The sequence below is a fragment of the Thamnophis sirtalis genome, unplaced genomic scaffold (assembly GCF_051295495.1).
Source record: "Thamnophis sirtalis isolate CommonGarterSnake01/CBP01778 unplaced genomic scaffold, rThaSir2_p1.2 scaffold_5, whole genome shotgun sequence".
NCBI classification, from domain to species: domain Eukaryota; kingdom Metazoa; phylum Chordata; class Lepidosauria; order Squamata; family Natricidae; genus Thamnophis; species Thamnophis sirtalis.
In genome coordinates, this window is record NW_028261385.1 from 27799746 (window position 1) to 27822474 (window position 22729).

The following is a 22729-nucleotide window of genomic DNA, read 5'->3' on the forward strand; positions in this document are numbered from 1 at the left end:
TCTTTCTTGTACTTCACCCAACATGGAAGCATGTGATCACCATTTCTGTTCAGGACTCAAGTCATGTGATCATGTCCACCATTAAACCAACTTTCCAAGCAGACTCCATGTCTCCATGTATCAACAGCATGGAAATTTCATGAATATAACAAGACACTAACTTTTTCTAGGAGGATATAGAGAGGAGACTATAATGCTTGATTTTCTAATGGCTATGAAATGCTTAAGATGAGCAAAGGTGCCAAGAGGCAGAGGAGTAATGAAAAATCCTTCCAAAAACACACCAACTCCATGGATGGCAGCAATATTAGAGCTTAGGATAGCCACCCTATAACAATCAGGCTATCATTTTGAAACTGAAACATTTCAAAAGAAAAACTGGAGTTGTCTTTGTTAATGGAAATGATGGGAGAGAAAGACACATAAAACAAGTTATATTTAGAATGACTTTTGTTTCATCAAAATTGTCCATGCAGAATCATCACTCCTTGAATTAATAAGAGTTCATTACAGAATGTCTTCATTGTAGCTGGAAGAGCAGCCACACATCAAACATTTTATATGCATGTATATAGACTAGGAAACTCATATTTCTTTTATTAATGCAACCTTTTTTCAGAGTAAAGAGGAAATTATCAGCTATATATGATGTTTTACTTGGTCCAATAGCCTCGTCCTACAATTTTTACTCAGCAACCAAAACCACACATCTCTCTCATGCACAGTTAAATTCAGAAATGAAAACTTAAGTATTCTCTCATACCTTTTGTTTTCCACCTCATTAACCATATTAGTTACGTATGACAAAATAACCACTTCCTTACCTTCCTCAATATATATACATTCTGTACTTTGATGTGGAGAAAGACAAAAAAGCAAAGATGGTTCTTCTAATGGGCATGTGGTTCACTGTTGTGATTTTTCTCCTCGGTATTCCAGGAGGTAAGTGCTAAATTATACTTCTTTTCATTTCTGATAATGTCACTTCAGAGCAATCAAGGAAAAGGTAAGAAGATAAGCTACACAGTTTGTTTCAAATGTATGGATTTATCCTTGAATTTGGATCACGATGAAGAGGAAACAGCTCAGGTCTCCTTCAGGATGAAGTGATACTGACAATAAAAGGCCCACAGGGGAGATTCAAAGCTACAGTTGTTAAGAGGGTAGTTTTATTAGAGATCCTAGAAAAAGCAATCTAAAGGGGTGAAATGTGTTAATAGGTGCAAAAAAGGAAAAGATTGCTTTGATCGGTTGGAGATAAGTCACCATAACACAAACTCTGAGCACTTTGTATGATGCAAAATTTACATATTGTGTTAGCTCCTTTTTCCTCTTTAGCTAATGGATTAACTTAAAGTTGTATTTTATGACTCATAATTAGCTTGTCTTCTTCATTCTGTATAGATCCCTGTGCCGAGATCATTGGAGGAAAAGAATCAGTTCCACATTCAAGACCTTTTATGGCCAAGATTGAAAACCCATTTTGTGGGGGGACCCTGATCAAATCAAACTGGGTATTAACAGCAGCTCACTGCAAAATGTAAGTTCGGAAGTTTTGCTAGGTTTTTATTTATTTATTTTTAAATAAATTTTTTATCTTTAATTATTTCATTCAAGCATAACATAGTCCTGCAATTTAGGGATGAACAAAACCTAAGGTTTCAACCCAAGGAAAATTATCAGCTGGGTATCGTCTTTTAGGTAAGTTGTTCACTATCCCAGCTTCTTGGCATAAATTCTAGGGGTGACAATGAATCAAAGAAATCCAATCTCTGTGTATGTGTATGTACCTATATGTTACTAGGATTTTTCAATACAGTGAATACATACAAAAATAGATTGAAAATAGGAAAAGGGGGAAAAACAGAAAAGGAAGAAAATACACATTCTTTCTATCTAGTAATTATCACTTTATTATTTTCACCATTCTCTTTGGCCTTTTTTAGTTCCCAAATGACAATATCATCAATTTAATCTTTTCCTCTTTCTTCTCTATGTAAGGTTACCAGCTTTTCAAAAGATTTTTCTTTCTTTCTTTCCCTGTATCCAGATTGGAAAGACTTTGCTATTTTTTCAAGTACAGTTAATATTATAGTCCTAACTTCCTTTGTAAATATTTCATTACTTTCCCAACCTCTTGCATGCAATAATCTCGCCACAGTTACCATATGCAAAATTGGTTTCTCATACTTCTTTTCTAAGTCCATAATCATAAAACCCAATAAGAATAATTCTGACCACACAAACACACACACACACACACACACACACACACACACAAATACACATACAGAAACCACAGTAGGGAGAAACTGGGATAAACCCAAAACCTTGATAAAATAGCAGACAAGATTGTGCTGGCATATTTACGAGCCAGAGATTGGAATCAACTTTCATAGATGGTATTAGAGAATTTAAAAGTCCTCTTCCAATTGTTTATATTCCATGTGGAGCAAAGCATGACATTAATAGCACAAGCCTCCCTGCACATTATTGGTATCCTTGTTTTTCTGAAAATTGCAAATAATTTGACCTCCCTTTGATTTTCTACCTCCCGAATATTCATATATAGGTGTGAATATTCATGTATTGTAATTTATTTTTGAACAGAGCCAGAAATAGGCCATTGAAAGTATTTTGCATCTTCTATCAAAATATATATTTACTTCACTGTTGAAATAATACTCCAATGAAAATTGAAATAAAGCCTGCTGTCTCCAAATTTTAAATTTATGTGCCAGGATATAAACAATGTTAAATACAGTAGAATTTACTTCTGAAGAAACACGGAAGATTGAACTGCCAAATGATAAAACTTGATATCCTTTAGCTGAGATTATAACATATTATCTTTGCTACAAATGAACTTTACTCAATTCTTATTTATCCTCTTTGTTTTTTAGAACAAAGGACAGTAAAGTTATTCTTGGAATTCATTCAGAAAAAGACAAAATAAAACAAGATTTCAAAGTTAAAAAGAACATTCCTCACCCGTGCTATGATAATGTCACAAAGGAGAATGACATTATGCTTCTTCAGGTATATTCTAAAGGATATAAGTAAATAATATACATGTGAAGGACAGCAAGAATGGTTTCGCCTTTTCTTTATGGACACAAGGAGTTCATAATTTACAACCACATTTGGGACTGGAACTAAAGCCTTTATTATGGGGGGGCAATTCAGCTACCCTGCTGCTAGCTACCATGGTGGTGGGGCCAGTGGGGAATTTTTCATTATAGCTTTGCAACTATGGTCTGGCTTTGCTTATTTCTAAGGTTATTTCTTCTAACTTCGGAGGCAGAGCCAGAGTTGGGCTATACAATTAGTTTCATTAGTTTCAATTAATTTACATTCCCTTGCAGAAAGCAGTATACAAGAGATTTAGCTCTAGCCTTGAGAATGGAGGGAGAATAAAAGAAACAATTATTGACTCATGTTGTTGATTTGGCCTACCTCAAAGGGATGACAAGCAGCCCATATGAGGAGCCTAACAGTTGAGGACCATTTCATTGGCATAGGAACCACCACTGATGATGGCAGCAGTGGAATAAAGAATATTCTCACACTTATGTGTTGGAAAAAATGATTTTCCCTTTCATTTCAGAGATGGAGAGCAGGAGGGAGGAATTCTTATTTCTATATAAATGATCAGCAGATGTGAAATTGCCCATATTGAAGAAGTTCAAAGTATTAATGTTGTTACTATTATAATTTGTTTTTATTGCAAGGGGCTCAGATGGTATAAATGTTGCTTCTCAGACCCATTACATTGTAATGTAGGTCTGGCTGAGATAGGATGACTCTCCAAGGTGTGTCTAACATATGATGCATTACACATCACATTACATTACACATATTGACATGTAAGGAGTATTATTTTTTGTCTTCCCTCTTGTCTCATTTAAGCTTAATAAACAAGCAAAACTTAACGAGAATGTTACCATCGTCAAGCTTCCTCAGGAGTATGGTGACCTCAAGCCAGGAACACAGTGTCTGGTAGCTGGTTGGGGGATTACTGAAAATCGAACACCATCAGATGTCCTCCGTGAAGTTAATGTCACTGTCATTGCAAGAACCATCTGCAATGATCGAAACCACTATAATTACAATCCAATAGTGACAATGAATATGGTCTGTGCTGGTTACAAGAGAGGAAAAAAGGATGCATGTAAAGTAAGTATATCTATCTACCTGCTCTGAATGTTTGAAATTCAAAAATAATATACCAAAAGCAGAATTTGAACGAATGAGTAATCCTACTTGAACACTTCTATGTTCTAAGAAATTGAAGTCCTACACTACCAATATAACAAATGTAAAATTAATAAAATCTTCCCATCATAAAGTCAATTGCAAAAAAAAATCTGGAATTATATATCCCTCTAGATTGGCAGCATTATGGTATGTGATGAATCTTTTTTAAAAAGGACAGGCAGTCCTTGACTTATGAGCCCAACTGAAGAAAAAATTTATGTTGCCAAGTGAGACAGTTATTAAGTGAATTTTACTTCATTTTACAAACTTTCTTGCCACAGTTGTTAAGTGAACTGTGCAAATTTAATGAACTAAATGAGCTGTCAAGGACTAACTTGTACTTATCGATGGAGCACTTGGGGGGAGGGGGCACCAGGGAATGTGAATTTTTCAGAACACTCTCTGGAAGTGTAGCTGGCACCTTGTCTGCCTAAATGTTGCTACATTCTTCACCTATTCAGAATTCACACTTGCAGAATAGATTGTACATTTAGGCAACTAAATGTATTTGATCATTTCCTCATCAAGAAAGCAGTGATGGGAGTGAGCTAAACCACAAACACACACAGAGATACATGCACACAGAAACACTCCAACCTATTTCCTCTCTCCCCCCACTTCTCCTTCAAAGGTTTTGGGGGAAAATATATATTTTGGCTTAAATTCATGTTCTGGAATCGTGAAATAAGGACAAGTATATATTTACGGTCAGAAATAAAGCTATTTTCTAAACAGTGCCATTTTAGATTTACGTTTACTTGTCTATTCTGTGGACTTCCATCAAGGATTCCCTTTTCACAACTTTTCCCACCCCATTAACTCTGCAAGATAGGCTTGATTGAGAGAGGTAAAGAACAGAGAGAGACACTCAGTCTTGGGAGGGCGGGTTGCAGAATGTGAAAAAAAACTCAATATGGAAGCCAAAATCAGACAATCAAAGTCCTGCCACTTTTTTACATGCTTCAGGGCAGAAAGTTGATTCTGTGACCAGGATGGGCATATTTCTCAACTTCTGGCCTGGGAGGGTCAAAGTATACTAGAATGAAAGGACGTCTACTGAGAAAGTATTCTTTGGCCCCCTTTCTCAGACACCTGAATGGGGCACTTGCAGGGGGGCCTCCCAGCCAGCCAAAATTGGGAAATTGGAAACACTGTATATGTCCTATGGGCAGCATAGAGATTTAGTGAATAAATAAATTAAATGACTACTGCAAATAATGCAAAATTTCTCTTCTCCCCACCCACCCCTTTTTCTCCCTTGCGCAGGGCGATTCTGGTGGTCCTTTGATGTGCAAAGGGGAACAAAGAGGCATCGTTTCCTTTGGTAAAGAATGTGGAAAGCCTCAGTATCCTGGTGTCTACACCCTTCTGACAAAGGAATATTCTCGTTGGATAAATAGTGTTATACAAGGCAATTAATGGAATTATCATTTGATGTTGACATTCTTTTTTATTATATTCATTCATTATAATTCCTTTAAGACAATCTTTTCCAGCCTTTTCCCTCCAGATGTATTTGACTAGGCACACTATACTCAGCCAACACAAAAATATTGAGCCTGCCAGCTAAAAGTAACAGCAATTTCAGATAAATTCATCTAGAGGATAACTGATCAATTTGGATATTTAGGTTTTCTATTTAAATGCAATTTTTTAACTAAGTTTTCTTTTCCTTTATAAAAGCTAAGCACAAGTTTCTAGAAATTATTTCTCTTTATTTTTCTCTCTTAATCTACTAGATAAAATTATTCCCATGTTTATCACAAATGAAATGGTAGCTTATTTCCCGAAAGCAGAAGAAAATAAATCCTTGCTGCAAAACATCTTGTTATTGGTTCTTTTGTTGTCGTTGTTCATTTGTGCTATGTATCCAGTGTTTGCTTGTGGCAAACTTCAAACGTTTTCTGCATTTGGAAGAATGAATTTCTGTGCTGGGAATGGCTTTTAAATGCATAATAACATAATTGGACTTCTCTTATAATTGGAGGTACCTTGGAATTGCAAAATTACCAAATATACATATATGTGTCCTTTATCATTTGAGACTTCTTATGGATCTGTACACCACTTTTATGACTGGTGATGTGAGACCACTTGAAAGCATTGGAACCACTTGTTTTCTGCAGTTAGAAGTCTTCGTCATTGAAGAAGTCTTCAATCAATGTTTTCAAACAAAGATTGGACAACTATTTGTATGATATGATATGTGGCAGGGGATTGACTACAACATACAGTGTCATTTTGTCATTTTTTTGTCATTTTATTGACATTTATAGGCCGCCCTTTTCCCTAAGGGGACTCAGGGCGGCTTACATTTCATAGGGGGGGTGGTGAGACAGGACACAAAAAAGAAAAAAATGTGAATAAAAGAAAATAACCAATAAAACACAACATTCATTCGACATTCGGGCGGGGCAAAATTAGGGACTTATCCCCAGGCCTGACGGGATAGCCAGATCTTAAGGGCTGTGCGGAAGGTCTGGACGGTGGTGAGGGTGTGAATCTCCACGGGGAGATCGTGTCAGTGATGGTAGTGAGAGGACACCACGCCAAAAAGCTCAATTTTTTTTCATGCACGGCTCAGAAGAAGGAAGTCAAAGAGTGATCTTGACTTTTGTTAAGGATTTGGGGAGAAATTAAAACAGAGAGCTGCATGCACTTCCTCCAGGATATGTACAGGGACAACCAAATGCTTATGTTAAACGTGATAGGACTTGCACTCCAGTCACAAATAGGATGAAGAGGAAGAGATAACAAATTTGGTTCATCTAGTGAGGGGCTGGACCTGAATGAGTGGACTGAAAGTGTTCTCAGCTGAAAGATTGTATCACCAAAATCATGTGAATGTGCTCTCCAAGTTAAAACAACAATGCCAAACCCGAAAGCAGACTTGACTAGAATCTTTCATAATGTATCTATTGGCTTCCACAGATTCTCTGTGGAGCATTTCAAATAGTAGCACCTAGCACTGATAAAGGGCGTGGTAAATTTACCTGCTTCCGTTTTTATCATTTTCCAAAGTTGGTAATCCTCAATAGAACCGAACAGAATAGAGATCCAATTATCTTACAATGAGAGTAGAACTACAGAGCTTTTTCCTTCTTTCCTTTGAAACTCAGGTCAACCATACCTGATCTACCCTCATCTTAACATTAGCATTAATAAGCCAAGCTTATCAGCAATAGGGAATACATTTTAATATCCATTTATTGTATAAACATAATAGAAACATTATAGCATTAAACATTATAAATTCGGTTAGAACTTCTAAGGTTACATTATAACAGCAACTATGCAAATAGGACGTTTCTGTTCTTAGACAATATTTCTTTGCAGTGTGCATAGTCATCTTCAGAGCAATTTCATTTTGAATTGAAACCACAAGGGAAACCCAGGTATCAACGCTGTGTTCTATGAATCATTATGACATCACTGAATAACAGTAATCCCTCTAACGCACCGTCATTTAATTCATAAATTCTCCAGAGCATCCACTATTAGTGGAAGGAGAATTACACCTACAAAACCATATGTAGAAAATGGGGTAATATTGGAAATAGGCCGTTTATGTAGGGGAATGTACATCCAGGAGGATCCCAGCTCATCCAAAGCTTTTGATGACTTTAGTCAACACCTAAAGAAGCCATTTAAAAATAGTTGAACAGGGGCTGATGGGAATCAAACAGATAACCCCTTGGATGATTTACACTACTCTTGTGTTTGGAAACAGCGGCTTATGAGACACACACCTAACACTCTACATAGCAAGAGCAGTTTGAAATCATGAAGCTGTAGGAAGTTAAAGCCCACACCCCTCCTAGAAAAATGAAATATCCTAGGAAATATTGAAAAGGCAGAATATTATGTTTCTCTGGATCAGAAATGGAAAGAGATGTTTTTAGGCAGGAAACAGACTCACTCTTAATAGCCCCCACTTTTCTTTATGGGGCATTAAAACCAGGAACATTCACCCCTTCTTTCCCTCTTTCTTCTACTTCACCCAACATGGAAGCATGTGATCACTTTTTATGTTCAGGACTCAAGCCATGTGATCATGTCCACCATTAAACCTTCTTTTCAAGCAGACTCCATGTCTCCAGTGTCTTTTTCCCCACTTGGAGCTGAACCCAGAAGGACATTTCTTGCAACAAAGGCTTCCAGATATTTCTGCTCATAAACTGAAACAAAAAATATTATTTCTTTTCATTCAATGAAAAGAAAGGTGAATTGTGAATTTGGGTTTAAGAGTTGCCTTGAACTGGAAAAGAAAGAGAAAGAAAGAAAGAAAGAAAGAAAGAAAGAAAGAAAGAAAGAAAGAAAGAAAGAAAGAAAGAAAGAAAGAAAGAAAGAGGAAGGAAGGGAAGAGGAGTAGGAGGAGTGGGAGGAAGAGGAGAAGGAGGTTTGCAAATGCTCAGCATTCCCTTCATTCAGTTTTATTACATTATCTGTAATCCTCACCAAGTAAACCAAGTAGGTATCACAACCAGATAAAATAATTCCATTTTTATGAGGCTAAATTGACAGAATCATGCAAGTCTGAAATTTCAATTTTCCCTCATCTTCTTTATAGCCCAAGAAACTAGGGAGGGTCTCTCCTGAGTCTCTTGCTCTGCCTATCATGTAACTGTGGGTTTTTCTGACTCTTACCTGACAATTCTCTCTGCAATGTCTCTTTACTTGGTCTCCCATGTCTTTCCCACCTCCCTACCTTTACATCACCAGAATGCCCTATATTTTTTACACTAACAAGGCAAAAGTTTAGTCTTCAGCACAAGGACATTTTTTCACAAATGACTAATAGGTTGTAGACTGCAACCTTCTTTCTAAAAAAAAGTACTTTTATGGTATCTTCTGCAACATGTTGGAAATAAGGCAGGTAAACTTGGATAGAGTATAACTTGTGTAATCTCTGAAACTCTTTGGAAACCCAGTTTATTTGAAAGATGGTAAAATATCCCATCTAACTAGAAAGGGATAAAGGAACAATGTAATCCAGCAACATGATTGAATATACAAGATATATATGTGTTTTTGAGCCCTCTTGTGGACAGAAAAATATGTGGCATTAAATCCGTGTTGCTCTGAGGTAATTTCTTCACCGGTGATTTATAACAATTTATAACAAATGGTATAAGAATTTTCTAGTCCTTAGGAAATTTTAACTAGGCTCTAAACTCATATTGGTCTTAAGCATGACTAGACAAGCATTTGACTCAATTCTAGGAAGAAGCCACTGAAATAGCTGTTGGCTCTTTCTTGACTTAAAGGTGCAATTTCCTCTTTATACCCAGCACAGTTTCATTCAGCTGCTACTTTCATCCCTCTGCTGGTTTAACACATTGCTCTGTACATCTTGATCTTTTTATTGGCTGACATCTTTGTTCCAACATTCTGCCACGAGAAACTAGTTCTCATTTTTTAACTATCATATGGCCAGCAGACTAAGATGCTATTTCAACTGGTAATATGGAAAGGCAAAAGGTTCCCCCTCTCACATATGTGCTAGTTGTTTAGGTATTTTAGGTATTTATTGGGATTTATATGCCGCCCTTTTCCCTAAGGGGACTCAGGGCGGCTTACAACCACAGGGGAGGGGAGGTGCAAGGTCAAAACAAAACAATATGTGAACAACAGAAAAATAATAAAACCCAACTTTCATTCAGCAATCAAACACTCGGGCGGGTAATTAGGAGCCTATCCCCAGGCCTGCTGGGAGAGCCAGATCTTGAGGGCTGCGCGGAAGGTCTGGATAGTGGTGAGGGTGCGGATCTCCATGGGGAGCTCGTTCCATAGGGTCGGGGCAGCAACAGAAAAGGCTCTCCTCCGTGTGGTCGCCAGTCGGCATTGACTGGCAGTTGTTCTTGACTCTAGGGGGTGCAGATCTCCCATTCAAAGCCAAAGAGCCAGCGCTGTCCAAAGACGTCTCCGTGGTCATTTGCCCAGCATGACTAAACACCAGAGGCACACGGAATGCTGTTACCTTCTTCCACCAAGGGTGGTTCCTATTTTTTGACTTGCATTTTTACATGCTTTCGAACTGCTAGGTTGAACTCCCAGAAGCTGAGACAAGTAACGGGAGCTCACTCTGTCTTGGAAATATGGAAAGAGAAATGGCTATAGCCACTGGGGGATCCACATAAGAGGAGGGCTTCAAGAAAAGATGGTTATTGTGTCTCATTGATCAAAAGCCCTTCTCTTTTTTATATGCCTTGTAGCACGACACATGTAAAAATGTGTAGAGCTTCAGCTCTGCACTCACATCCACCATCCTGCCTTTTGAAACCACCTCTGCAGATGCCCCTGGACCCACAGGTAACCTAATTAACCAAATAGTTAAGGTCTCTCATAAAATGGGTCTCTCCCATTTTATTGAACATGAAGCCAATGGACTAGGATGCTGAGAAGGAGCTTGCCACATTATATTCATAAGGTAGAGAAGGAAGATGCCACCATCTCTGAAACAAATTCACCCATTTGTATTCAGCTGGCCACCCAGGGAAACTAGCATAATGCCTTCTCTGCAAATGGAGGCACTAATTGCATGGGAAGGCATTTTAAAGGAGATTTTTTTTTTGGGGGGGGGATAACAACCTTAAGTTAGCCAGATAAATAGATGCAGCAGCATGATTCATTGTGGCCAAGATGGCAAATCTGGTCTTCAAATGACCAACATAAAACTTTCTGAATGGTTTCAAGCATTCCTATGTATGTGCTCTAAATTGATAACAAACGTGGGGGTGTAGCACTGCTTGCTTTATTTAAGCCCTTCTGAACTACATTATATAATGTATCGACAGCATGGAAATTCCATGAATATAACAAAAGACACTAACTTTTTCTAGGAGGATATAGAGAGGCGAGCATAAAGATGCTATAATGCTTGATTTTCTAATGGATATGAAATGCTTAAGAAGAGTAAAGGTGCCAGGAGGCAGAGGAGTAATGAAAAATCCTTCCAAAAACACACCAACTCCATGGATGGCAGCTATACTAGAGCTTAGGATAGCCACCCTATAACAATCGGGCTATCATTTTGAAACTGAAGCATTTCAAAAGAAAAACTGGAGTTGTCTTTGTTAATGGAAATAATGGGAGAAGAAGACACATAAAACAAGTTATATTTAGAATGACTTTTGTTTCATCAAAATTGTCCATGCAGAATCATCACTCGCCGAATTAATAAGAGTTGTCTACAGAATGTCTTCATTGTAGCTGGAGGATCAGCCACACATCAAACATTTTATCTGCATGTATATAGACTGGGAAACCCATATTTCTTTTATTAATGTAACCTTTTCTCAAAATAAAGAGGAAATCTCTCATACACAGTTGAATGCAGACATGAAAACTTAAGTATTCTCTCATATCTTGTGTTTTCCACCTCATTAACCATGTTAGTTAAGTATGACAAAATAACCACTTCCTTATCTTCCTCAATATATATACTGTACATTCTGTACTTTGACGTGGAGAAACACAAAAAAAGAAAAGATGTTTCTTCCAATGGGCATGTGGTTCACCGTTGTGATTTTTCTCCTCGGTATTCCAGGAGGTAAGTGCTAAATTATACTTCTTTTCATTCTTGATAATGTCACTTCAGAACAATCAAGGAAAAGGTAAGAAGATAAGCTACACAGTTTGTGTCAAATGCATGGATTTCTCCTTGAATTTGGACCATGATGAAGAGGAAGTAGCTCAAGTCTCCTTCAGGATGAAGTGATAGAAGGCCCACAGGAGAGATTCAAAGCTACAGTTGTTAAGAGGGTAGTTTTATTAGAGATCCTAGAAAAAGCAATCTAAAGGCGTGAAATGTGTTAATAGGTGCAAAAAAGAAAAAGATTGCTTTGATCGGTTGGTGATAAGTCACCATAACACAAACTGTGAGCACTTTGTATGATGAAACATTTACATGTTGTGTTGGCTCCTTTTTCCTTTTTAGCTAATGGATTAATTTAAAGTTGTATTTTGTGACTCATGATTAGCTTGGCTTCTTCATTCTATTTAGATCACTGTGCCCAGATCTATGGAGGAAAAGAATCAATTCCACATTCAAGACCTTTTATGGCCAAGATCAAAGACTCAAAGGGGCGCCTTTGTGGGGGGACCCTGATCAAACCAAACTGGGTATTAACAGCAGCTCACTGCGAAATGTAAGTTCGGAAGTTTTGCTAAGTTTTTATTTATTTATTTTTAAAATCTTGTTATGTATATATTCATTCAAGCATAACATAGTCCTGCAATTTAGGGATGAGCAAAACTTAAGGTTTCAACCCAAGCAAAATTGTCAGCTGGGTATCGTCTTTTAGGTAAGTTGTTCACTATCCCAGCTTCTTGGCCTAAATTCTAGGGGTTACAATGAATGAAAGAAAGCCAATCTCTGTGTATGCGTATGTACCTATATGTTACTAGGATTTTTCAATACAATAAATATGTACAAAAAGAGATTGAAAATAGGAAAAGGGGAAAAAACAGAAAACGAAGAAAATTCACATTCTTTCTATCAAGTAATTATCACTTTATTATTTTCACCATTCTTTTTCCTTTTTATATCCCAAATGGCAAAATCGTCAAATTAATCTTTTCTTCTTTCTTCTCTATGTAAGGTTACCAGCTTTTCAAAAGATTTTTTTTTCTTTCTTTCCCTGTATCCAGATTGGAAAGACTTTGCTATTTTTTCAAGTACAGTTAATGTTATAGTCCTAACTTCCATTGTAAATATTTCATTACTTTCCCAACCTCTTGCCTGCAATAATCTTGCCACAGTTACCATATGCAAAATTGGTTTCTCATACTTCTTTTCTAAATCCATGATCATAAAACCCAATAAGAATAATTCTGACACACACACACACACACAAACACCTCTAGGTTGGGGTCTAGCCAGATTAAGAGCCATAAACCACAGTAGGGAGAAACTGGGGTAAACTAAAAACCTTGATGAAATAGCAGACAAGATTGTGCTGGCACACTTACCAGCCAGAGATTGGAATCAACTGTCATAGATGATATTGGGGAATTCAAAAAGCCCTCTTCCAATTGTTTCTATTCCATTTAGAGCAGTGACGTGCGGTGAGGTTTATGGCTGGTAAGGCAAAAAGAAAGAAAGAGGCTTTTGGCCGCCCTGCCGCTATGTCCGAAAGCCGCTTTCTTGAAAGCGGCTTTTGGTCGCCCCGCCGCTATGTCCGACTGTTTAACTGTTTAAAAAAGCCTCTTTAAAAAATGTCCTCTACAGGAGGAGGCAAGAGAACCACGTGCCCCGTCTACAATTTAGCCCTTGCTTAACTCTGCTCGAGTGATCATAAAGTCGGACTAAATGAGGCACGTGGTTCTCCCACCTCCTCCTGTAGAGGGCACTTTTTAGAGGCTTTTTTAAACATTTAAGCACTAAGCAGAGTCATCCACTGTGATTCTGGCAGCAACTTTCTCAGCCTTTTTCCTTTTACATTTTTTTTCTTTTCATGATGCCTCCCCTGACTGCATGTCACTGATATAGAGCAAAGACATTAATAGCATTATTGGTGTTCTTGTTTTTCTGAAAATTGCAAATAATTTGACCTCCCTTTAATTTTCTACCTCCCAAATATCCATATATAGGTGCGAATATTCATGTATTGTAATTTATTTTTGAACATAGCCAGAAATAGGCCATTGAAAGTATTTTGCATCTTCTATCAAAATATATATTTACTTCACTGTTGAAATAATACTCCAATGAAAATTGAAATAAAGCCTGCTGTCTCCAAATTTTAAATTTATGTGCCAGGATATAAACAATGTTAAATGCAGTAGGATTTATTTCTGAAGAAACACAGAAGATTGAACTGCCAAATGAAAAACTTGATATCCTTCAGCTGAGATTATAACGTATTATCCTTGTTAGAAATGAACTTTACTCAATTCTTATTTACCCTCTTTGTTTTTTAGAACAGAGGACACTGAAGTTATTCTTGGAATTCATTCAGAAGAAGACAAAACAAAACAAGTTTTCAACGATTATAAACCATTTCCTCACCCGAACTATAATAGTGTCACAAAGGAGAATGACATTATGCTTCTACAGGTATATTCTAAGGGTTATACACAAATAATATACATGTAAAGAACAGAAAAAATGCATTTCTCCTTTTCTTTATGGATACAGGGAGTCCTTAACTTACAACCATATTTGGGACCTCCCTTTGTTATGGGGGGCCGAATTCAGTACCCTGCTGCTAGCTACCATGGTGGTGGAGCAAGTGGATAATTTTTCATCTACGGTCTGGCTTTGCTTATTTCTAAGGTTATTTCTTCTAACTTTGGAGGCAGAGTCAGAGTTGCCTAGCTACAAGGGGTTTGGGCTATACAATTAGTTCATTAGTTTCAATTAGTTTACATACCCTTGAAGAAAGCAGTATACAAGGGATTTAGCTCTAGCCTTGAGAATGGAGGGAGAATAAAAGAAACAATTATTGACTCATTTGGCCTATATCAAAGGGATGACAAGCAGCCCATAAGAGGAGCCTAAGAGTTGAGGACCATTTCATTGGCATAGGATGATGGCAGCAATGGAATAAAGAATATTCTCACATTTATGTGTTGGAAAAAATGCTTTTCCCTTTCATTTCAGAGATGCAGAGCAGGAGGGAGGAATTCTTATTTCTATATAAATGAATAGCAGGTGTGAAATTGCCCATATTGAAGAAGTTCAAAGTATTATTCTTGTTACTATTATAGTTTGTTTTTATTGCAAGGGGCTCAGATGGTATAAATGTTGCTTCTCAGACCCTTTGCGTCTGCACAATATTGTAATGTAGGTCTGGCTGAGATAGGATGACTCTCCAAGGTGTGTCTAACATATGATGCATTACACACCATATTGACATGTAAGGATTATTCTTTTTTGTCTTTCGTCTTGTCTCATTTAAGCTTAATAGAGAAGCACAACTTAACAAGAATGTTGCCATGGTCAAGCTTCCTCGGGTGTATAGTGTCCTCGAGCCAGGAACACAGTGTCTGATAGCTGGTTGGGGGATTACTGAGTTTGGAAGGCCATCATATGTCCTCCGTGAAGTTAATGTCACTGTCATTGCAAGAACCATCTGCAATGATCGAAAGCACTATCATTTATATCCAAAAGTGACGATGAATATGGTCTGTGCCGGTGATGAGAGAGGAGGGAAGGATGCATGTAAAGTAAGTATATCCATCTACCTGCTCTGAATGCTTGAAATTCAAAAATAATATACCGAAAGCAGAATTTGAACAAATGAGTAATCCTACTTCCACGCTTCTAGTGTTCTAAGAAATTGAAGTCCTACACTACCAATATAACAACTGTAAAATTAGTAAAATCTTCCCATCATTAGGTCAATTGCAAAAAAAATCTGGAATTATATATCCTCCCAGACTGGCAGAATTATGATACTTTTTTAAAAAGTACAGGCAGTCCTTGACTTATGAACCTGACTGAAGCCAAAATTTCTGTTGCCAAGTGAGACAGTTATTAAGTAAATTTTACCTCATTTTACAAACTTTCTTGCCACAGTTGTTAAGGGAACTGTGCAGCTTTGACTGAACTAAATGAACTGTTTTAAGTCAAGGACTAACTTGTACTTATCGATGGAGCACTTGTGGGGAGGGGGAACCAGAGAATGTGAATTTTTCAGACACTACCTTGAAGTTAGCTGGAACCTTGTCTTCCTAAATGTGGCTACATTCTTCACCTATTCAGAATTCACACTTGCAGAATAGATTATATCTTTAGATAACTAAATGTATTTGGTCATTTCCTCATCAAAAAAGCAGTAATGGGAGTGAGCTAAAGCACAAACACACACACAGATACATGCACACAGAAACACACGCACCTATTTCCTCTCCCCTCTATTTCTCCTTCAAAGGTGTTGGGAAAAATATATATTTTAGTTTAAATTCATGTTCTGGAATCGTGAAATAAGGACAAGTATATATGTACGGTCAGAAATAAAGCTATTTTCTAAACAGTGCCATTATGATTTAGGTTTATTTGTCTATTCTGTGGATTTCCATCAAGGATTCCCTTTTCCCATCCTTTCCCACCCCATTAACTCTGCAAGATAGGCTTGATTGAGAGGGGTAAAGAACAGAGAGAGACACTCAGTCTTTTTTTTGGGGGGGGGGTTGCAGAGTGTGAAAAAAAACTCAATATGGAAGCCAAAATCAGACAATCAAAGTCCTGCCACTTTTTTACATGCTTCAGGGCAGAAGGTTGATTCTGTGACCAGGATGGGCATATTTCTCAACTTCTGGCCTTGGAGGGTCAAAGTATACTAGAGTGAAGGGACGTCTACTGAGAAACCATACTCTGGCCCCCTTTCTCCCATCACCTGAATGGGGCACTTGCAGGGGGGCCTCCCAGCCAGACAAAATTGGGAAATTGGAAACACTGTATCTGTCCTTTGGGCAGCATAGAGATATAGTGAATAAATCAATTAAATACGACTACTGCAAATAATGCAAAATTTCTCTTCTCCCCACCCACCCCTTTTTCTCCCTTGCGCAGGGTGATTCTGGTGGTCCTTTGATTTGCAATGGGGTACAAAGAGGCATCGCTTCCTTTGGTAGACAATGTGGAAATCCTCATTATCCTGGTGTCTACACCCTTCTGACAAAGGAATATTTTCTTTGGATGAATCGTGTTATAAAAGGCAATTAATAGAATTATCCTTTGCTGTTGACATTCTTCTTTATTATATTCATTCATTATAATTTCTTTAAAACAATATTTTCCAGCCTTTTCCCTCCAGATGTATTTGACTAGGCACACCATACTCAGCCAACACAAAATCATTGAGCCTGCCAGCTAAAAGTAACAGCAATTTCAGATAAATTCATCTAGAGGGTAACTGATCAGTTTGGGTATTTAGGTTTTCTATTTAAATGCAATTTTTTAAACAAACTTTTGTTTTCCTTTATAAAAGCTAAGCAAAAGTTTCTAGAAATTATTTCTCTTTATTTTTCTCTCTGTGTGTACACTTACTCTGCTAGATAAAGTTATTCCAAATGAAATGAAATTATTTCCAAAAAGCAGAAGAAAATAAATCCTTGTTGCAAACCATCTTGTTATTGGTTCTTTTGTTATCGTTGTTCATCTGTGCTATGTATCCAGTGTTTGCTTGTTTGCTTGTTTTGCTTTGGAAGAACGAATTTCTGTGCTGGGAATGGCTTTTAAATGCATAATAACATAATTGGACTTCTCTTATAATTGGTGGTACCTTGGAATTGCAAAATTCCCAAATAAACATACATGAGTCCTTTATCATTTGCGACTTCTTTTATGAGTGGCGATGCGAGAGCACTTGAAAGCATCGGAATCACTTGTCTTCTGCAGTTAGAAGTCAATCAATGTTTTCAAACAAAGACTGGACAACTATTTGTCTGATATGATATGAGGCAGGGGATTGACTACAAGAGTAGTTAATTTGTAAGACATGACATATATGATAAACATACAGTGAGAGAACACCAAGCCAACAAGCTGAATTTTTTTTCATGCACTGCTCGGAAGAAAGAAGTCAAAGAGTGATCTTGACTTTTGTTAAGGATTTGGGGAGAAATTAGAACAGAGAGCTGTATGCACTTCCTCCAGGATATGTACAGAGAAAGCCAAATGCTTATGATAAACAAGATAGGACTTGCACTCCAGTCACAAATAGGATGAGGAGGAAGGGTTAACAATTTTGGTTCATCTAGTGATGGGCTGGACCTGAATAAGTGGACTGAAAGTGTTCTCAGCTGAAAGATTGTATCACCAAAATCATGTGAATGTGCTCTGCAAGTTAAAACAATAACAATGCCAAACCTCAGAGCAGACTTGACTAGAACCTTTCATAATGTATCTATTGGCTTCCAAGATTCTCTGTGGAGCATTTCAAATAGTAGCACCTAGCACTGATAAAGGACGTAGTAAATTTACCTGCTTCCCTTTTTATCATTTTCCAAAGTTGGTAATCCTCAATAGAGCTGAACAGAATAGAGATCCAATTATCTTACAATGAGAGTAGAACTGCAGAGCTTTTTCCTTCTTTCCTTTGAAACTCAGGTCAACCATACCTGAACTACCCTTATCTTAACATTAGCATTAATAAGCCAAGCTTATCAGCAATAGGGAATACATTTTAATATCCATTTATTGCAGAAATGTAATAGAAACATTATAGCATTAAACATTATAAATTCAGTTAGAACTTCTAAGGTTACATTATAACAGCAACTATGCAAATAGGACGTTTCTGTTCTTAGACAATATTTCTTTGCAGTGTGCATAGTCGTCTTCAGAGCAATTTCATTTTGAATTGAAACCACAAGGGAAACCCAGGTATCAACGCTGTGTTCTATGAATCATTATGATATCACTGAATAACAGTAATCCCTCTAACGCACTGTCATTTAATTCATAAATTCTCCAGAGCATCCACTATTAGTGGAAGGAGAATTGCACCTACAAAACCATATGTAGAAAATGGAGTGATATTGGAAATAGGCCGTTTATGTAGGGGAATGTACATCCAGGAGAATCCCAGCTCATCAAAAGCTTTTGATGACTTCAATCAACACTTAAAGAAGCCATTTAAAAGAAGTTTTACAGAGGCTGATGGGAATCAAACAGATAACCCCTTGGATGATTTACACTACTCTTGTGTTTGGAAACAGCGGCTTATGAGACACACACCTAACACTCTACATAGCAAGAGCAGTTTGAAATCATGAAGCTGTAGGAAGTTAAAGCCCACTCCCCTCCTAGAAAAATGAAATATCCTAGGAAATATTGAAGAGGCAGAATATTATGTTTCTCTGGATCAGAAATGGAAAGAGATGTTTTTAGGCAGAAAACAGACTCACTCTTAATAGCCTCCACTTTTCTTTATGGGGCATTAAAACCAGGAAGTTTCACCCTTTCTTTTCCTCTTTCTTCTACTTCACCCAAGATGGAAGCATGTGATCACCTTTTCTGTTCAGGACTCAAGTCATTTGATCATATCCACCATTAAACCTTCTTTCCAAGCAGACTCCATGTCTCCAGTGTCTTTTTCCCCACTTGGAGCTGAACCCAGAAGGACATTTCTTCCAACAAAGCCTTCCAGATATTTCTGCTCATAAACTGAAACAAAAAAGAATTTATTTCTTTTTCATTCAATTCCATATCTGAACTACTTCCTCTGAAGCCATGTTTCAAAAAAGAATGAATAGAGAGGGGTGGGGGTGTGTAGTTTAGTGTAATGTTTGAACCCTGCCAATGTATTTGAAAGAATACAATATACTATGAAAGAATATTCTATGCTGGGATCTGATAGATATCTGAGTTTTTTCTCAGGCTTGATTCAAGATGTTGGTTTCTATCTATCTATCAAGACACTTGAGATGACAGATCTTTTTTTCCCCAGGATTTGCAATGTGAGGCAAGTCCCATGTCCTCTGTTCTAGATAAGTGAAGTTGGAGAATGTTTTCCTTTTTTACAGCATTTCCCAACCAAGGACTCTTACCTCAATTCACCTTTAAATGGCTGGTGAAGACAACATTGTTTTGCAGAACTTTTAATAGTCAATCCTTCTTTATGTATTTTTAATTATTTTTTTTAATTTCCAAGGCATAACCTAATAAGAATAACATTTAAGAAGTGAAAATAATATTTTGATCCTTTGTACCAGCATTGTTCAACATAATGCCTCCAGATGTACCAAGATTACAATACCTAGAGGTCTCTGATGGTTGGCCATTCTGAACAGCACCATGTACAGAAGAGTGTATAAAGTTAGATCCCAGCTTATTTTGGTACTACATAGAAGGTGAATTATGAATTTGGGTTTAAGAGTAGCCTTGAACTGGAAAAGAAAGAGAAAGAAAGAAAGAAAGAAAGAAAGAAAGAAAGAAAGAAAGAAAGAAAGAAAGAAAGAAAGAAAGAAAGAAAGAAAGAAAGAAGAAAGAAGAAAGAAGAAGGGAGAGTGGGAGAAAAGAAGAAAAGAAGGAAGTGGAGGGGGAGGAGGTTATTTGCAAATGCTCAGCATTCCTTTCATTGAGTTTTATTATCTGTCATCTTCACCAAGTAAACCAAATAGGTATCACAACCAGATAAAATAATTCCATTTTTATAAGGCTAAATTGACAGAATCATGCAAGTCTGAAAGTTCAATTCTCCCTCATCTCCTTTACAGCCCAAGAAACTAGGGGGGGTCTCTCCTGAGGCTCTTGCTCTGCCTATCATGTAACTGTGGATTTTCCTGACTCTTACCTGACTATTCTCTCTGCAGTGTCTCTTTGCTTGGTCTCCCAGGTCTTTCCCACCTCCCTACCTTTACTTCACCAGAATGCCCGATATTTTTTACACTAACAAGGCAAAAGTTTAGTCTTCAGCACAAGGACATTTTTTTCACAAATGATTATTAAGTTGTAGACTGCAACCTTTTTTCTAAAAAAAAAAAAAGTACTTTTATGGTATCTTCTGCAACGTGTTGAAAATAAGGCAGGTAAACTTGGATAGAATATAACTTGTGTGATCTCACAATACAAGAACTCTTTAGAAACCCAGTTTATTTGAAAGATGGTAAAATATCCCATCTAACTAGAAAGGGATAAGGGAAGAATGTAATCCAGCAACATGACTGAATATACAAGATATATATGTGTTTGTGAGCCCTCTTGTGGACAGAAAAATATGTGGCATTAAATCGGTGTTGCTCTGAGGTAATTTCTTCAATGGTGATTTATAACAATTTATAACAAATGGTATAAGAATTTTCTAGTCCTTAGCAAATTTTAACTAGGCTCTAAACTCATATTGGTCTTAAGCATGACTAGACAAGCATTTGACTCAATTCTAGGAAGAAGCCACTGAAATAGCTGGTGGCTCTTTCTTGACTTAAATGTGCAATTTCCTCTTTATACCCAGCACAGTTTCATTCTGCTGCTGCTTTCATCCCTCTGTTGGTTTAACACATTGCTCTGTACATCTTGATCTTTTTATTGACTGACATCTTTGATCCAACATTCTGCCACGAGAAACTAGTTCTCATTTTTAAACTATCAAATGGCCAGCAGACTAAGATGCTATTTCAACTGGTAATATAGAAAGGTAGAAGGTTCCCCCATGCACATATGTGCTAGTTGTTCTTCCCTCTAGTGGTGCAGATCTCCCTTTCAAAGCCAAAGAGCCAGTGCTGTCCAAAGACGTCTCCGTGGTCATTTGGCCAGCATGACTGAGGCGGACAGAATGCTGTTACCTTCCACCAAGGGTGGTTCCTATTTTTTGACTTGCATTTTTACATGCTTTCGAACTGCTAAGCTGAACTCCCAGAAGCTGGGACAAGTAACGGGAGCTCACTCTGTTTTGGAAATATGGAAAGAGAAATGGCTATAGCCACTGGGGGATCCACATAAGAGAAGGACTTCAAGAAAAGATGGTTATTGTGTCTCATTGATCAAAACCCCTCCCCTTTTTTATATTCCTTGTAGCACGACACATGTAAAAATGTGTAGAGCTTCAGCTGTGCACTCACATCCACCATCTTGCCTTTTTAAACCCCCTCTGCAGATGCCCCTGGACCCACGGATAACCTAATTAACCAAATAGTTAAGATCTCTCCATCCCATTTTATTGAACATGAAGCCAATGGACTAGGATGCTTTGAAGGAGCTTGCCACATTATATTCATAAAGTAGAGAAGGAAGATGCCATCATCTCTGAAACAAATTCAACCATTTGCATTCAGCTGGCCACCCAGTGAAACTAGCATAATGCCTTCTCTGCAAATGGAGGCACTGATTGCATGGGAAGGCATTTTACAGGAGACTTTGGGGGGGGGAGGAACAGCATGATCCATTGTGGCCAAGATGGCAAATCTGGTCTTCAAATGACCAGCATAAAACTTTCTGAATGGTTACAAGTATTCCTATGTATGTGCTCTAAATTGATAACAGATGTGGCAGTATAGCATTATATAATGTATCGACAACATGGAAATTCCATGAATATAACAAAAGACACTAACTTTTTCTAGGAGGATATAGAGGGGAGACTATAAAGATGCTATAATGCCTGATTTTCTAATGGATATGAAATGCTTAAGATGAGCAAAGGTGCCAGGAGGCAGAGGAGTAATGAAAAATCCTTCCAAAAACACACCAACTCCATGGATGGCAGCTATACTATAGAGCTTAGGATAGTCACTCTATAACAATCGGGCTATCATTTTGAAACTGAAGCATTTCAAAAGAAAAACTGGAGTTGTATTTGTTAATGGAAATGATGGGAGAGAAAGACACATAAAACAAGTTATATTTAGAATGACTTTTGTTTCATCAAAATTGTCCATGCAGAATCATCACTCACCGAATTAATAAGAGTTCTCTACAGAATGTCTTCATTGTAGCTGGAGGATCAGCCACACATCAAACATTTTATCTGCATGTATATAGACTGGGAAACCCATATTTCTTTTATTAATGCAACCTTTTCTC

The 22729-nt window shown here is 37.4% G+C and overlaps 2 protein-coding genes across 2 annotated transcripts; both read left to right on the forward strand.

Moving 5' to 3' along the window:
- Positions 1-825: 825 nt before the first annotated feature.
- On the forward strand, positions 826-5800 carry LOC148045313 (granzyme A-like). The gene is made up of 5 exons (XM_087715076.1): positions 826-942; positions 1405-1540; positions 2904-3039; positions 3910-4176; positions 5524-5800. Exons 1-5 carry the CDS (start codon positions 882-884, stop codon positions 5674-5676), a joined length of 753 nt encoding a protein of 250 aa, XP_087571202.1. The 5' UTR covers positions 826-881; the 3' UTR covers positions 5677-5800.
- A 5942-nt stretch (positions 5801-11742) lies between these two features.
- LOC148045314 (granzyme A-like) lies at positions 11743-16930 on the forward strand. The gene is made up of 5 exons (XM_087715077.1): positions 11743-11809; positions 12263-12407; positions 14182-14317; positions 15163-15429; positions 16778-16930. Exons 1-5 carry the CDS (start codon positions 11749-11751, stop codon positions 16928-16930), a joined length of 762 nt encoding a protein of 253 aa, XP_087571203.1. The 5' UTR covers positions 11743-11748.
- Positions 16931-22729: the final 5799 nt, after the last annotated feature.